This window comes from Impatiens glandulifera, chromosome 3 (genome assembly GCF_907164915.1).
Source record: "Impatiens glandulifera chromosome 3, dImpGla2.1, whole genome shotgun sequence".
NCBI classification, from domain to species: Eukaryota; Viridiplantae; Streptophyta; class Magnoliopsida; order Ericales; family Balsaminaceae; genus Impatiens; species Impatiens glandulifera.
Window position 1 is genome coordinate 6,880,306 of NC_061864.1, and position 16,900 is coordinate 6,897,205.

Here is a 16,900-nt window from a genome sequence, read left to right on the forward strand (position 1 = left end):
TTTTACATTAAAAAATTTAACAAATTAGGTAAAAAATCTCAAATTAATTTCTTACATATATTTAGTTTTTAAAGTAACTTAATTAAAATATACTTTATTTGAAATAGTTATTTAATTATACTTTTTCTTTTTTAGTTTAACTTTTACATACAAAAATAAATAAATTAATATCTCTCATATTTAACAAATTAGGTAAAAAATCTCAATTAATTTCATACAAATATTTTGAACAATAGAAATAACTTGATAAAAAAAAAGAACAATAATTAAAAAGTCATTATTTTTTAATTTTTTATTTAAAAAAGTTTTATCAATTAAAATCAAAATCATTTTATTGCTTATTTTGATAATATTAAAAAGTGATATTGATCATGATAAAAAAATACTTTTTAAAATAACTTAATTAAAATATACTTTATTTTGAATAATTATTTAATTATACTTTTTCTCTTTTAGTTTAAGTTTTACATTAAAAAAATATTAATATCTCTCTAATATGTAACAAATTAGGTAAAAAAATCTCAAATTAATTTCTTACAAATATTTAATTTTTAAAATAATTTAACTAAAATATATTTTATTTTAAATAGTTATTTAGTTATATATTTTCTTCTTTAGTTTAACTTTTGCATAACAAAAAATTAAATTCATATTAATATCTCTCATCTTTAACAAATTAGGTAAAAGAGTTCGGATTAAAAAATAACTTGATAAAAAAATAATAATTAATTTAAATAATTCAATACAAATCTAAAACATTATTATATTACATAATTTATTAATTAAAATATTTTTTATTTTCATTATATATTAGAACTTTATTTTTATCAAAATAATCTCCACATTCATAAAATTATAATTGATCATTGGAAAATTTGAATCCAAACAAAACATAAATCAAGTTTATAACATTATTCTTGAAATTAGAAAGATTCCGATAAAAATATATTATTACAACGTCCCACGTTCATCAAATTTGGTGTTGAATTTAAAATATAAAGTGTTATTAGCTTATTTTGTTAAAGAGTTGTACTTGTTTTTGTTAGGTTGCGAGTTCGAAACATACCTATAGTATTTTTAATTTTATTTTTAACCGTTTTAAGTTTATGGACGGGTCAACCCGGAATTCTACCCAAATATTCATTTACTCTCACATATATATTCAAATTAATCATATCTCTCGACCCTTTCAGACACTTTCAAAATTAATAATCATTTTATATATAAATTACTATTGAGCACAAGCATAAGCATTCTTTAATATACTTTGTTGACATTTCAACTAATGTTATGGTTCAGATATTTGGAAAACAAATTAAATAAAGTTTTATCTTGGAAGGAAGAATGCTGTGTTTATATTTTATATATGTCTAATAAAACGTTGACAAAACAGAGTGTTGTTGAGTTATTTTCATTAGGATTTAAACACTTTTTTTTAACTTAATAGAATTTGTTTATATTAAAAAACATAAAAATACAACATCAATATACAAGATAACTCTAATAGCTCAAAAACATGTTAGAGTCCACACAAAACTAATCACAAAGGTTGTTTTCTACCTATAGAACAAGTAGATTTCAAACTCTGTTTATTTTTAAAACTCCTAGTTCCAACGTAAATCTCAGAGATAGGAGATCAAGGCATTGATGGCTAGAAGAAGACACTCCCAATATCAGTCAAAGATTCATATGTTGGTGGATTTGAAAAATGAAATTGGAGTAGCTTATAAAATAACGATATTTTTAGATAAAACGAGTAGATAAATGTAAATTTTATTATTTTTAATAATTAGATAAATCGATAGTAAATTATATTGAATTTTTTAAAAAAATTAAGAGGTAATATCCGTAAAAAAATATTTATCTCAGGTCAAGATAATGTTCGTAGATGCTGCCTTTTCAAATCCATTCTATTTTTTATTATAGTGTTAGTCGATTCAAATTCATTTCAATTTATAAAACATTGTAGAATGGACAAATATCGAAACTCGAGTCGTTGTGTACAAGTACAAGGGAAAAGATATATACTTGCGTCTCAATATACAAAATAAAAGTAAAATTTTAGAATCTTCAATCAAAATCCATAAACTATATATATTTTTATAAGTCTTTAATCCACAAACTATATATTCTTCAAACTCCAAATCAGAATTCTTTTGCCTCATAATTTGTCTTAGTTTTTCTAGGTCACAATTAAAAAATCAAAATGTTGAAATTAGCTTATTTAATAATACATAATCAACAATGTTTTAATAACATGTACAAAACAAAAAAAAAAAGTAAAATTTACAAAAACACACATTGAAATACAGAGTTTAGAGAGGCTCCTCCTCCTCCGTCTGAATTTTGAAAGCAGTTTATCGTCTGTCTAGCCGCCTATTTCTATGATTTGTTGTTCATCGGAAACGAAGAAGCTTCTTTATCACTGTTATTATTATCATCTTGTTTGGTGGAATGGAGGTTTTCCAAGCCCAGATCTATGCCTGCTAAAGCGCCGGTCTGATCAGTGTCACTGTCCAATTCTCCTACAAGCCGCACTGATGCCTCATCATCCACCTTCATCATCGCTAAATCCATGTCTGTAGAAAAAGGTAAACCAACAAACAGATCAGATTGATGGATTATGAATTGAACAGTTTAATAATAATAATAAGAAGAAGAAGAATACCAGGATTAGAGAGAAACCAGAGGATGAGAGCACAGAAGAGAAGGAGGAAGGGAATGAGATGAATGGCGTTATCTGAGAATCGAGTGCGGGATCTGCCTTTCTTCGATGATTCCTCTGACATAGGCTCAAATACGGGAAGTTCCTGCGATGAATAGTACTTGAGGTATTCGTCGTACGCCCTGCTTGTGCTAGCCGATCTGTGCATCTTCTTCTTCTTCTTCTTCGCCTTCTCTATCTTCTCCTCTGTTTACCCTGATCCGATCCGATCCGATGATACTGATGATGAAGAAGAAGAATACACAAAGGCATTTACGCCACACAGAGAGAAAATACCCATTATCCATTCTGCAATTCCAACGACGAGGAGAAGTTTCAGGCAGGATCCTCTGTTTGTTATTTTTTCTGCCTTTTCTGGCTATAAATCTCATTCCTTTTTAAACTAAAATCATTCCTTTTTATTTATTTTTATTATTATTTATGTAAATGCCTTTAGAAATTAATTATTTTGATAAAGATACACCATTATTTTTGTTGGTGCTAAAATGAAATGGGTGTATTTTTATTTTTTTTATAATTAGCAAACAAACTTGAGATATATAATGATTATTTTAGTTTTTTTTTTTTGTTAAGTATCTTCTTAATTAATAGATTACTATTAAAATTTCAAATAATACATATTTCTTTAGGAAGCTCTTAATTCATACATAAGTTGCATGACCAATTATGAACCTATAGTAAAATTTATCATTTTTTTATGGAGTTTGAGCAATTATCATAATGAACCAACTCATTTAGAACTACTTTTTGGATTTTGGTCTTGGTCTTAACCTCGTCTACATCCATAATGATTTAGATAAAAATAAGTTTTTTACATTTGTACATTTGTACGTTCAAGATCAAATTCAAATTCAATGTTGAACAAATTCAAATTCAATTTCTGAAAATATTTCAATAATGTCAATTTAATTTTGAGACTATGATGAGATGGTGATGTCCCACTAGAAAAGTTATTTAATTGCTTCAAATAATAATGCACTTGAAAAGAATGATGTGAGATGAAAAAAAAAATTATAAACATTTTTTAAATAAGGGTTGTAAAGTTTAATTGATGAGTCAATGTTTAATAGTTAGTTCAAATAAACATTAAGGCAAAATTCTAATAAGCAACACACAATAGCAACAAACAAAAATCAATACATCATAGCTAGTATTATTAGTAAAGAAGTAAAATGAAAGGAAACTAATTTATAATGACTTCATCTATTCACTTATCTTAAGTGTGTCTATGAAGGCATTATTCCCTTTGTTTATGTCAATCTTTGACAAAAAATTAAGAAAATCATTTAAGCTGCTCTCTTTGTACCCTATGGGATGTTCCTCATCCACAAGTTCTCTTGCCGGCACCATCTTTTCCTCCAAGGCCAAGCTATGGAGACTAGTGACCGAAACCCTAGTCTGTTTATCGTTAACGATAGCCCTATGTATCACTCCTTTGTAAGAACCGTTACTCAACACCTCGATCTGGTCTCCTACGTTCACTTGCAACGCACCTTTCACATTGGGAACCAATTTCCATATGTTATCATCCCTGTCAAAGATTTCCAGCCCGGGCTCGCTTTGTAGGACAATGGTGAGGGAACTGTAGTCCGTGTGAGGCGGGAGCCCGAGGGCTAGGCTAGGGTTAGGACAAGGTGGGTAGCCATTGATTATCATGATTTGCATGCCTTGTTCCATTTGGTCCCTCATGTATATAGGACCAAGTCCTAAGCCCTCTGTTATGGCCCCTGTTATTTTCATGACTACATTTCTTACTTCCACTGCATATTTGCCCATCTTTTCACTGCCACAATATTATTAATTAATTTACAATTTCCAAAAATAAATAACCTATCTATCTAAGTAAAAATAAAAACTTATTTAATCAAATGATAAAATAAATAAATATCAATGTATCTTACATTATTTGGAACAAACATAAATAAATATCTAGCCAGTTACATGTGTCATGATTCCATGGGATATAGTCATTCATGATGTATATACAATAATATCTTAAAATATAAAGGTCAACACATGTGAATGTCATCACAGTTGTCCTCAAAGCGACATGTCGACTCCCTTTTAGTACATGATTATATATAATTTAATTGTAAGGCAGTACTCATATCTAATGCAAAAATAGGTTTATTTATTTTTTATGTCATAGTTAATATTGATCGGGTTATTAACAAAAAAAAATAATTAATGCCTTAAACATGCATAAGAATTAAGAACTAATGGTTTGTTTTTACAAAGTATGAAAAACAATATTAATTAATTAAACCTGTACTCAGGAGGATTATTAGGCCAAAGACCAAGCCATTCTTGCAAAGGATGAGCATAATGTTTGAGGAACACCCTCCAAAATCGAACCTTGTCAATCTCGGCCATTATACTTGTACAATACCTCACCGGTTTGTGCACGTTGCTCGACATTAACTTCTCCTTCTCATGGTTAGGCAATTCAAAGAATTTGGTGCCCATAGAAATCGCCTCGTCCATAGTAGATTGTTCTATCCCGTGATTAATAATCTGTTGTTCAAGTGTTATTAATTACCAATGTATTATGATATTCATAATTCTCGTTTATTAAGGCGCAAACATTTACCTGAAAGAAACCATAACGGCGACAAGCGTCCATAATGCGTCGCACGACAAGACCTCGTTGGGATAGATGTGTTGACGTGAATAGCCCGGAGATATCAATCAAAGGGATGTCGGAAACGATAGGGTTTGACGAAAGATTGTTAGCAAGGGGGGTGTTATAGGGGTGATGAGGAACATAGGACAAACCCTTCTCTTGGGAAGATTCTCCCATAGGAAAGGAACTAAATACTAGCCATTTCAAAATTTTAGATTTGGTGTGGACTTACAAAAGTAGCTAGGTAGGGTATTTATATGTGAAAATGGTGCATGGCACTTGGTCTTTGTCTAGCTAGACATATCAAATTAAGGGGGGTTTGCTTATCCTTTCCTTTTTTGTGGTCATGAAAAATAAACTTATTGTTTACAAAATAAATATATAATAATAATAGAGATGATATATAGATTATTATTTATTATTTTTGTATATTGTGCGTGTAATTTTGGTTGAAAAAAAGTGCACCATGAATTTGTAAGATGAATAAAATTTAATATATATTTTCTCGATCTGTGATGTGTATGCATCCGTCGAGGGACACGTTTGATTTTATATGTAAATTGTTGCAGTGAATCTGGTCCTCTTGTGACATTTACTTGTTTCTTTGTTTATGTGAGCAACAACAGGTCAAGATGCGGGCCTCAGCTTGGGCCCATCCATATTAAATTGGGTATTCAGATTCCAGCCTGTACCCTATTTCTTATATCTATTTCACAAAAATAATATAAGGTTTGGTAAGAAACCTACCATTTGTCGAAAATTTTGAGATATCAAGTTGATTTTCCGCATACAATCTTAATAATTTTTTAATAAAAATCTATTTTTTTATATTTAAATTTTAAGAAATTATGAATGAAATTGGTTGATTAAACGTGAATTTTTCTATTTTTAATAATTAAATAATGAATTAAATTAAAAATATATATTATATTTTTTTAGAATGTACTTTAACCCACCTAAGAACTAACAACGTAGATCCACCCGATTTGAAGAGAATATAAAAAATAATTGGAAATTAAATTGGAAAATAAGAAAAGAGACTATATCCCACAAAGAAAGAAAGAAAGACCGACCAAGGGATGATGGAGAAGCCAATACTTGTCCTAATTCACACCACAAGATAATAATATTATAAAAATTAACTTATAAACTCAATATTCAGAAATTATAAAGAATCTTATATAAAAATAAAAGGAAAGTTATACCATTTAATATTAATAACCATTCATTTAAATGGGATAATTGGGTATTTGTTACTAATTCTTGAGCTCTTGGTTAGAAATGATTTATGTAGAAAATTTGAGATGAAATTACGTGGTGTCTCTGATGATCTAAAAAATTAATAATTTTTTTATGTTTTTAGTTAATGATGGGATAACACGTCATTTTCTCTTTTAAGTTCCATCCTTTGACCATTCTAATAATAAAAGTTTTAAATCATTTTATATTTTGCAATGTTAATAATAATTAATAAATAAGGAGAAACATAAGAAATAGAGAGCAGGTCTGGTCTGGTGCAGATAACAAAATCCCTAGTTAGCTGAACAGGTGAAACAAAATGCTCAGTTCTACTTCTACCTTCATCACCACCGTAGCAGCTTCTTCTTCATCCTCTTCTTTACCTTCCCTCATCTTCTCCTCCTCCGCTTCTCTCTCTAAATCCCGACTTTCTTTCTCTAGAATCCGCTCCAATCGTTCTTTCCCCCAAAACAACAGACAATTCTCTCTCTACTCTCCCCCAAAGATGAGCTGGCTCGGCAAGCTTGGATTCGGAAACCGATCGGAGGTGGAAATAGACCCTGCATCGGCCGCCATCGCCCAGGGTCCCGACGACGATGTTCCGTCTCCGGGTCAAGAATTTTCTCAATTCGGAGCTGGATGCTTTTGGGGAGTCGAATTAGCGTTCCAGAGGGTTCCTGGCGTCACTAAGACGGAAGTCGGATATACTCAAGGGTTTCTTCACAATCCGACATATAATGATATATGTTCGGGTACGACGAATCACTCTGAGGTTGTTAGGGTTCAGTATGATCCCAAGGAGTGTAGCTACGAGAACCTGCTCGATGTTTTCTGGGCTAGGCATGATCCCACCACTCTCAACCGTCAAGTAAGTAGTTTTTTGCAAATTTATCAACTTCTTGCCATGTCTGTTGTCAATTTCATTTAAATTGATTGAACATTTCTGGATTTTGGTTGGATAGGGAAATGATGTTGGGACGCAATACCGGTCGGGAATTTACTTCTATTCAGCTGAACAAGAGAGAGTGGCAATAGAGTCGAGGGATCGACGGGAAAAACAGCTGAACAGAAAGATTGTAACAGAGATTCTTCCGGCGAAGAAATTTTACAGAGCGGAGGAGTACCACCAGCAGTATCTGGCGAAAGGGGGTCGACTTGGGCTTAGGCAATCTGCTGAGAAAGGCTGCAATGATCCAATCCGATGCTACGGCTAGGGAATCTGGGTTAGTCTTCTGATATATATATTTATATGAGTGATATGCTTGGAACCCTAAAACGGCTTATGTTTGCTACCTGCACATGATCTGTAGAAAATGGAACGATTCTCCAAATGAATAATATTGATTCATCATGTTTGGTTGGTTGTGTTTATCATTTATTGATCCTCTAATTGATTGATTGATCGAGGATAACTGGATAAGTAAGAAGATACTCTACTACTAGTAGATATATTTGACATCAACAGAAAACATCTTTGCTTTAGGTTGGTAATAAACATAGAAAAGGAGGAGAAAACATATGTATAATATTAGCTTTCATTTGATCAAGACTGGTAATTGTAAACCCAAACAAGAGAACCAACTCCTGATCCAGTAGCAAAGACCTTAAATATTAGAAAAATGTATTGTTTTTTTAGCAAACCAAGACAAAAAATTGATGACATAAACAAAAGAAAGCAAAGAGAAAAAACAAATTAAGGATGAAAAGCAAGGGAATCTGATGAACCATGGGTGTCCATGCGACAAAACACCCACCAAAAAGAGATGTATATCTTAAACAGGAGGAGGACACAACACTCCTGCCAAAGCGAAATCAGGCAATACCAAACAGTCGGTCCAATCACAAAACAATTTGTGTGCCTTTTGTTTATATTATATCAAACAAATAGTCTTATTAAATATTAGAGATTTTTTTAAAATAAATCAAATATGCTAGCTATTCATAGAGTTGTGGTGGATAGTCTTTAAATACTAAGATTGAGAATGAAAAAATTCCATGAGTAAAGTAATAGAAGGCAACCATAGCTAATTTGAAGAATTCTTTTTATAATTGAGACGCTTTTATTTTGACTAGCTCATCGAAGGAGTCAGATTAGCCCTGGGATAATACAATATGCATTAGTATATATAGAATCAACCTCTCACATCAAAGAAAATTAAAAAATATATATTTCAATCAAGAATTTTGAAATATTTACATATACAATTAAGTTAAATAACTAACTAAACTAAGTTATTTTTATTAATTTTAAAGTTAAAATATTATAGATTTCTATATTATTTAAAATAAATGGTAAAAAAATAATAAGACGATTCATTCTCATCATATCTCAAGGTAGCACAGTAGTAAGAGTCCGTTTAAGATATCAAAAATGTCACAGATTCGATTTTATCTGAAAACTCTTTGAGTTTAAGTCGGAGGTCATAATTGTGGAATGTCACGTTAACTATTTTTTAATTATTTTTTTTTTGATTAAATTTATAATAGTAAGTTTTGCCAATTCAAGAATTGGAGGATTCAATTATGTTTATTAGGTAGTTTCAGTGTTATTATATTAAAATTCAGCTATTGATTGTTTTAATATATATATATATATTATAATACAATCTTCTCTTATATTGCACTTACCATAATCACCATACACTTGTATATTATATATACTACATGAGAAAAAGCAAACGATATAGTCCCTCGTGACTGACACACATCACATTAACTTAACCTGCATATTATAACTATTTTATTTATTATCATCTATGTATGTCTACTTTCTATATAGATAGATATATAGATCAATGACCAGATTATCTAGCCATGGTGGTCTCCGGGCGAACGACCACCTCCGCTGCCGCTTCCAGCTCCATAACCACTAGCCCCACCACTTCCCGTTCCGTACCCATACCCAGAACCCGAGCCCGAACCAGAACCAGAACCGGTACCAAACCCAAACCCGTAACCCTTAGCAGACCCACCAGGAGACCTTCCAGATCCCGAACCATAACCATAACCCCCATCAGGACTAGATCCCCATCCCCAACTATAGTCCCAATTCTGGGTATGACCTGACCCACTAGCCCCACTTGACCCAGACGTCCCAGACCCACCATCGGAAGAGTCACTCGGCATGATCCGAGCTGCAGCCAGCAGTGAAGGGATGGCTAACAAGAAGAGTAATATGAAGTATAGGATGATCAATTTACCCTTCATTTTTTGTAATTAATTTGATGTAAGTACTGATTAGAATTATATATATTATGAAAACTGAGAAAGGGTTTATAATATATTTATAAGCTAAGAAAGAGGCTTGTGAGTATATATATATATATAGATACTGTGAATGTTACACAATTCATGAAGATCAATTGATCATAGAAGATATATATATAGTGGGTGAGTGGGTGGGTATATCATGCATGATGAGTGGTATCCTATTTATTGCGTGGGGCTAACTTTTTTTGGTTATTGATAACTGACAGCCCGTGTGACTAAATCTGGGATGATTTAGAGAAAATCTAGTCTTAGTGTTTCCCATAAAGAGAGATCTTCTTCATGTTTTCTTTTTGGCTTATAGATTTAATAGGATTTAGGACCAAGATTGATCTTCCAACGATATAGACCCCACCACCACCACCAATACTACAAATAAAGTAGACAATGCATGAATAGAAGATATTCCTTACTTTTTTTTTGTTTTTCTCAAAATAATCCAATTTTCTCTAACACTAGATATTTTTTTCTTCATCCATGTCCTTCTAGATTCGATATATTCTTAATTTTACCCATTACCCAACAAGCTCTTTTAATAGCTTTTACTTTAAAACAAGACATGTTGGATTAATTGAGATAAAAAAATGATAATTCTAAAAGGAAAGAGCTTATTTTCAATTCTATATAGATCTCTTCATTTTGTAACTTGTGTTTAGAAAGGAAATGGATACATGAATTTTGAGTCCAAGATTATATCCAGCATATTAGGTTGAGTAGAATTGAGAACGTGAAGTTTATAAACTATATGAGCATTTTTGTTTACTATAATCTACCGTGAGAATAAATGTTACGAGTTCGATTTTCATTTAAAACGTTTGAAGTTGATGTTTTAACTTTGGGATCGCGTTGGTATATTGTTTTGAATTTTTGTACGAGAGGTTCATTTGGGAATTTCTTTGAGACTCTTTTTTTAACTATAATTTTTGTCATTAATTAGTTTGTAAATAATTGATTTTCCAGAGAAAATAAAAAGTTTTTCAATTTTTAAACATTTGAGGATGAGTTAATATGCAAATAAAGGACATTAATATTATAAAAATAATAATTTACTAGTTGATTTGTTTGATGGAATTAAATTGGAAAAAATAAATGCTTATCAGATTTTGTTAAGAAATCGTTTAACTACAACATAAAACGTCAAAAAAGAAAAAAACAGAATATGACAATAGTAATAAAAAGAAAACCATAGTTTCTTTATATATATATTATAAAAGAACCGATTTATACATAAAAAAAATAGCTGTTAATCTTATCGTGTAAGATGAATGACATCATCTCTAGATAAAGGGATATTATTGTGTGGCTGGTATATATTTCCAAATTAAGCCAATAATTTAGTGCTAACAAACCCGATTTCCATTAATTATTTAGTATGGATAAATATAAAACTAAGTGATTGTCTAGTTGATGCTGCCATATACCTGCATTAATTCTTTTTCAAATTTATAAACTATATAATAGTAGTTCGGCCGGGCAGCCCTAAGCATGGCCCGGGGAGGGCTATCATTAAGAAAATGAATGATGATGAATTTAATCAATGATTAAACAACTTGTTATAGCTTATAATTATATATATTAAGAGAATGTTGAGAAAAAACACTTAAAAATAATTATTTTCCCCCAAAACCACAAGCAATAAAATTAAGTATACATCTACACATAAACCTTTTAAAATCAATTTCACTAAATTAGCTTCAACAAACTTTTCTAACATGCTAGACAAATATCTTAGAGAGGTCCAAACAAAGATTTAAACTGGTCAAACTCTAAAAACGCTGCAAGGATTCACCACATGTAACTAGAGCCAAAATGATACTAGTTGAATGTTCGGTAGTCTCACCTAAATTCTGAATATCTAACTCATATTTTCTCTAATATATCTTTCTTTCTTTTTTATTTTATTTTTTATTTATAATTGTCAATCTCTTAAACAATATTTGTTTAAAAAACTTTTATTTTATTTTGGACATTTTGCCTATAGTGTCAAAGTCCTCGCATTAGCTTAGAACCAACATAAATAAAGTTAACATGATCCATCATAGGTGTTACTTTTTCTTTTCTTTTTTATTAAAGGAAAAACTAGTATGACACTTCATAGTCATTGTCTCCGTTTAAATTTAAAGCGCTTTCAGATAAAATCGAAACTCGTGACATTTTGGTATTTTAAGTCAAAATGTGGTCACAAGAGATTAAGTACGTAACTTACAAACACAATTAACCTGACGCAGAACTTTCACTTCACCTTGTAAATTGAACTCATAATTTTCTTATTTAGGACCACTTTGTCACTTGAGCTCGAAACGGAACTAGAATAGAAATTAACGTTAGTGTGAGTTTGAAAAAAAAATGGATAGACTTTAAAAATAATATAAAATTATTAATAAAAGGAGTTGATAAAAAAAGTTTTTGCCTGATTTTTTTTATTGAATTAAAGAAAAATACAATGAATTAAATAGAAAAAATTAAAAATTATGTGATAGTCACATTTGTACCATATATATATATATATATATATATATATATATATATATATATATATATATATATATTTATTGTAGGTTAACTAACTTGTTATAACTTTATAAAAAAAAGAAGATATTTTTGTTAAAACATAAGTCAGAATGAGAAATAGAGAATGAAACCGTTGACAAATTGAAAGAATTGTATATGGATCAGATTAAAAGAAGGGGCAGGCACACATAGAAACAGTTACACTTGGGATTAAATATGTGATCGGAGTGAGATATTCAGTTAGTAACATCACGAGTGGGATATCGGCCACTTAATTTGGTTGGCAAAAAAATCAATATAAGCTGCAGATTATTATTATTATTATTATATGGATATAAATGATCCCCACTAAAACTTTCAAGAAGATTATGACATTTTAAAGTGGTAAATAATATTCATATGCCTAACTATCTCTCTCAAGTAAAAACAAACAAACGTTCATGGGGGTGCGATTCAAAATGTGCCTTTGTCTCTATGACAGAGATTTGCTCTTGTGGTGATGCATAATTGCATATGAACAGACATGCCAATAATGTCGAGGGAGGGATATTCCCAATCATATATTTAGATCTTAATAATAATAATAATGAGAGAGATATGTAATAAAGAATAATTAATTTGTGGATCAAAGATGCAGGGGATTGTTGCCCAAACTATATGTGAAAAAAATATAAGTTGGATTAATATATTAATTATTCAAAATTAACTAATTGAGACATATATATTGCTGAAGATGAGTTCATTTAACTTATCATATATTTATTTAATATTAATTATTGTATTATTTGTTTCTTTTAAAATTTAATTAAACAATAGTTAATTTAAAATCAAATTTATGGAGTTGATTTCTACTTCTGCTTTTTTTTTTTGTCTCTTATTCTTCTAGTTCCCATAAAAATCAAATAAAATCCATCTTATTACATTTGACAAATGGTTTATTAACTGTGCTTTAAATGATTTGTCATATTTAATCAAAAACAAATTCGGGTTACTTAAGTCACATTCGTGAACTATATGCGAGAATGTAACTTTGAGTGATAAAAGATATACTATAAACTGTGCTTAGTATAGATGAAAAAAGAGTAAAATCAAAAAAACATTTTTATGTATGGCTAATTTGGAAACATATAAATGTTAAACGTAATTAATTCAGTTCGTTAATTTAAAACCGTTTCTCCAATTACAATTATAATAGAGATAGTTTCTATTTACTTACTATTTAATATATATATATAATAAACTTATTAATTTAATTTTATCAATTAATTACTTAAAATTCAATAATTCATTAATTACTTAAAATTTAGTATTCAAATCTTAAATTTACACTTTAAAACATTTTATATTAAAATCAATAAAAATTAACAGATTTCATTCAATAAAGCAATAATATCATAATATACAATTATTTATTAAACATTGTCTTAAGGAAAGTCACACAAATTATCTGGTTCATGATTGCAGTAGATGGTGCAAGCATTACTCATTTACATATTCTTGACCACCACATAAACTACATCATCTCCAGACTTGAGACTCTTGGAATTTACTACACTAAGTTATTGGAGCCTTTTCTTCACTTCATAAGACATATTCGAGTATGACAAACTGGATAACATATTCAAAAATATCCCACGTTTTCATGACATTCATTGTAATGTTCTGTTGATGCTTTTTGAAGATCCAATTCAGATTCCAAAAAATTGCTGCAATGAATCTAATGGTTGAGAGCCCTAATCCAATAGGTTCAATGAAACAAATGTGAACAATTCTTAGCGCATTGTATTTTCATGATACCTAATAGGAAACTTCTTAGTGAAAAATACATGTGAGAATGAGTAACAATTCGCATGTCTTTGTTCATAACAAAATATTCATTGATCTTCAAGAATTATCAAATCACTAACTAATAATATAGTCTCAATCTAGGAAATCATCAAAACAAATAACATAAAATATACAGAATTTCAAATACATATCCAAGTCTATGTATTCCAATTTACAAGAAAATAAGACATTCTAATAATGAAACTAGCTAAATACACTAATGATCATGCTCTTAAAATTGGTGAAGAAACCTATATGAAACAATAGTTAATCACCAGTTTCTAAGGCTGAGCCCAAGCAAAATACACAAAACCAAGCATCCATGAAATATGGATCGGCATTCTTAGAAAACATAATTTAACAAAGAGTAGTTCATAATTCAAAGTTTATTCACTAGGTCTCGAGTTAAAAAGGCTACCCTTCAAATTTAGTGGATTTAACAAAATTGTTCGTTTGTTGAATAAATAATACAAAAACAATAATTTTAAATAGAAAAATGATCATCATCAGAGAACAAGGTATTTTCATTCACAACAAACAGTTGTGTCCAATGGTGTCCTAAGATATTTATATGTGTCATCACTTGATGATCCAAAACATAAAAAAGTAAGCAAAATAAACATCACATTATGAGAAGAAACAATATAGGTAGAGTTCAGAAGCAAATTATCATCAAAGGATTCAGTCCAAGTGTTGAAAAATTATTATTAAGCTTCATCATGACTCCTAACAAAATTTAAACGAAGAACTAAACATCAAAAACCTAAAATTGCGAAATAAAGATCCCTCAGTAGTGGCAAATTAATGATTAGGTTCGATTCTGCCGCAGTTTTCCACAAATCTATTCAGAAGAGGGAGCTTAGTATCATCATAGGGAAATACATCTCATTGCAAGAAGATGAAATAATGAAAATCTAGAATATAGAGATAAAATCGTTCAGTTCAGCGGGGTATTCGACACGCAAAATTCTCCAAAAGGAGAAACCTGCAATCAGGTCTGTTGAGCTTGAATTTTATGTGGTCATCATCACGATTTAAAAGAATTAACTTATTGAAGAATAGAAGAAAACAACAAAGCATATAGAACGTAGAAGTTGGAATTGCAGGAAACGGATCAATCATTAGAAATTTAGGAGAAAATGGAGATGAAATCGTTCAGTTCAGCGGGGTATTCGACACGCAAATTTCTCCATTTGGAGAAACCTGCAATCAGGTCTGTTGAGCTTGAATTTTATGTGGTCATCATAACGATCTCATCAGATTTATAAATGAATGAAATTATTTAAGAATATAAGAAAACAACAAAGAACCTAGAAATTGCGGGATATAGATCACTCAGTGATGGCAAGTTAATAATTAGGTTCGATTCTGCCGGCAATTGTCCACAAATCAATTCAGAAGAGGGAGCTTAATATCCTCATTGAGATCTACATCTCACCGCAATACAATTAAAGCATTTATGCATACATAAAGTAGAAAACATGAAAATAAGAAAGATCGCTCAGTTCAGCGGGGTATTCGACACGCAAATTTCTCTAGAAAGAAAAACCTGCAATCAGGTCTGTTGAGCTTGAATTTTATGTGGTCATCATTGCGATCTCAACAGATTTATAAAAGAACGAAAATACTAAAACATATAGGAAAACAATTCTGTAGTGAAATGAAAACCCTAAATCTAAAAGAAAGTAAGAAACTGATGAAGATGATGATGATGATGATGCATCATCCGTAGACTTTATATAGGGACGATGATGGCTGGCTAGGGTTTCATCGAACCCTTGTTAGCTACGAAAATGAACGTACTTTGTAGCCCAATTTCAGATTGGGCTTTGTGGGTCCAATGGACTGAAAATTCAACCCTAAATATAAAATTATACGAAACTACAGATATTAAAATAAATTATTTGTTTACACTAATCTAATTATTAACATTTTAACACTTGAATTATTTGTTTACACTAATCGTCCCAAAACTATCAAAATGTTCACTCGTAACAGAGTTACATTTTGTTTGTAATCTATTTTACAAATAGAATATGTAATTTATATTATTTTATGCCCAAATTTATAGATAATTTGTTTTATTGTAATTATCAAAATTTTATTTTTATTTTATAGAGTAATGTCAAATTATTTGGTTGACCCTCTAATTACAATTATCTATGACCCTCTAATTAATTTTTTAAACAAATAGTTACTCAAACTTTCAAAAATATCACCAATGTCTATCAAATTTTCAGAAATGGTCACCAATGATTTTTTTTTTTTTTTTTTTTTTTTTTTTTACTTTTCAGCAAATTATTTACAAATTTAGCCATAAAAATAATTTAAATTACATATTATATTTCAAATAAATTTAAGTAACGAATGGCCTTAGTTTTTTTAGCTGGTTCAACTTTATTCTCAATTCTACAATATTTTTTTATGAAAGCGCACGAGCAGTGGTAACGAAGCGGAAGCGAGAATGTCAACTTGAGTAACGCAAACATCTTGACGTGGTGGAAGTCATTAGTTCGAGCCTGATTATCCCTAAACCCAGTGTGAGTTTTTCTATTTTGACTTGCTCCCCATTGGACAAGGGGCTCGTGGGATTGACGTGAGGGGGCATGAATGACTATATTTTTGGACTTTTGTTTTCACTTTGTATGCCACGTTACATAGGCTAATGGGTCTGCACTGGCCAAAAGATTGGGGTACGTTATCAAGAT

At 30.2% G+C, this 16,900-nt stretch overlaps 4 protein-coding genes and 6 non-coding genes across 10 annotated transcripts; 1 reads left to right on the forward strand and 9 right to left on the reverse strand.

Annotated features, from left to right (window-relative positions):
* Nucleotides 1–2,196: 2,196 nt before the first annotated feature.
* Nucleotides 2,197–3,064, reverse strand: LOC124932596. Its single transcript, XM_047473252.1, has 2 exons — nucleotides 2,669–3,064; nucleotides 2,197–2,579 (listed from the first exon to the last, which is right to left on the reverse strand). Exons 1-2 carry the CDS (start codon nucleotides 2,871–2,873, stop codon nucleotides 2,383–2,385), a joined length of 402 nt encoding a protein of 133 aa, XP_047329208.1. The 5' UTR covers nucleotides 2,874–3,064; the 3' UTR covers nucleotides 2,197–2,382.
* Nucleotides 3,065–3,795: 731 nt separating this feature from the next.
* LOC124931532 (flavanone 3-dioxygenase 3) lies at nucleotides 3,796–5,602 on the reverse strand. The gene is made up of 3 exons (XM_047472017.1): nucleotides 5,316–5,602; nucleotides 4,992–5,239; nucleotides 3,796–4,508 (listed from the first exon to the last, which is right to left on the reverse strand). Exons 1-3 carry the CDS (start codon nucleotides 5,523–5,525, stop codon nucleotides 3,929–3,931), a joined length of 1,038 nt encoding a protein of 345 aa, XP_047327973.1. The 5' UTR covers nucleotides 5,526–5,602; the 3' UTR covers nucleotides 3,796–3,928.
* A 1,240-nt stretch (nucleotides 5,603–6,842) lies between these two features.
* LOC124931760 (peptide methionine sulfoxide reductase A1-like) lies at nucleotides 6,843–7,951 on the forward strand. The gene is made up of 2 exons (XM_047472312.1): nucleotides 6,843–7,455; nucleotides 7,550–7,951. Exons 1-2 carry the CDS (start codon nucleotides 6,907–6,909, stop codon nucleotides 7,799–7,801), a joined length of 801 nt encoding a protein of 266 aa, XP_047328268.1. The 5' UTR covers nucleotides 6,843–6,906; the 3' UTR covers nucleotides 7,802–7,951.
* A 1,229-nt stretch (nucleotides 7,952–9,180) lies between these two features.
* On the reverse strand, nucleotides 9,181–9,900 carry LOC124931882 (putative glycine-rich cell wall structural protein 1). Its single transcript, XM_047472461.1, has one exon. The coding sequence runs from the start codon at nucleotides 9,792–9,794 to the stop codon at nucleotides 9,396–9,398; it is 399 nt and encodes a 132-aa protein (XP_047328417.1). The 5' UTR covers nucleotides 9,795–9,900; the 3' UTR covers nucleotides 9,181–9,395.
* A 4,791-nt stretch (nucleotides 9,901–14,691) lies between these two features.
* LOC124933190 lies at nucleotides 14,692–14,783 on the reverse strand. The gene has a single exon (XR_007098900.1). It is a non-coding gene; the product is annotated as a small nucleolar RNA snoR31/Z110/Z27 (small nucleolar RNA).
* A 192-nt stretch (nucleotides 14,784–14,975) lies between these two features.
* On the reverse strand, nucleotides 14,976–15,074 carry LOC124933136. The gene has a single exon (XR_007098847.1). It is a non-coding gene; the product is annotated as a small nucleolar RNA R30/Z108 (small nucleolar RNA).
* A 49-nt stretch (nucleotides 15,075–15,123) lies between these two features.
* LOC124933200 lies at nucleotides 15,124–15,227 on the reverse strand. The gene has a single exon (XR_007098908.1). It is a non-coding gene; the product is annotated as a small nucleolar RNA Z107/R87 (small nucleolar RNA).
* Nucleotides 15,228–15,341: 114 nt separating this feature from the next.
* LOC124933201 lies at nucleotides 15,342–15,445 on the reverse strand. Its single transcript, XR_007098909.1, has one exon. It is a non-coding gene; the product is annotated as a small nucleolar RNA Z107/R87 (small nucleolar RNA).
* A 78-nt stretch (nucleotides 15,446–15,523) lies between these two features.
* On the reverse strand, nucleotides 15,524–15,623 carry LOC124933134. The gene has a single exon (XR_007098845.1). It is a non-coding gene; the product is annotated as a small nucleolar RNA R30/Z108 (small nucleolar RNA).
* A 64-nt stretch (nucleotides 15,624–15,687) lies between these two features.
* LOC124933199 lies at nucleotides 15,688–15,791 on the reverse strand. Its single transcript, XR_007098907.1, has one exon. It is a non-coding gene; the product is annotated as a small nucleolar RNA Z107/R87 (small nucleolar RNA).
* Between the last annotated feature and the right edge of the window lie 1,109 nt (nucleotides 15,792–16,900).

Coding starts and splice junctions, on each gene's coding strand:
- LOC124932596 (XM_047473252.1), bottom strand. CDS start 2,873: ATGCACAGATCGGCTAGCACAAGCAGGGCGTACGACGAATACCTCAAG. Junction 2,580..2,668: donor CTGGTTTCTCTCTAATCCTG/GTATTCTTCTTC, acceptor CTTTTTCTACAG/ACATGGATTTAGCGATGATG.
- LOC124931532 (XM_047472017.1), bottom strand. CDS start 5,525: ATGGGAGAATCTTCCCAAGAGAAGGGTTTGTCCTATGTTCCTCATCAC. Junction 5,240..5,315: donor GCCGTTATGGTTTCTTTCAG/GTAAATGTTTGC, acceptor CTTGAACAACAG/ATTATTAATCACGGGATAGA. Junction 4,509..4,991: donor AATAATCCTCCTGAGTACAG/GTTTAATTAATT, acceptor ATATTGTGGCAG/TGAAAAGATGGGCAAATATG.
- LOC124931760 (XM_047472312.1), top strand. CDS start 6,907: ATGCTCAGTTCTACTTCTACCTTCATCACCACCGTAGCAGCTTCTTCT. Junction 7,456..7,549: donor CCACCACTCTCAACCGTCAA/GTAAGTAGTTTT, acceptor TTGGTTGGATAG/GGAAATGATGTTGGGACGCA.
- LOC124931882 (XM_047472461.1), bottom strand. CDS start 9,794: ATGAAGGGTAAATTGATCATCCTATACTTCATATTACTCTTCTTGTTA.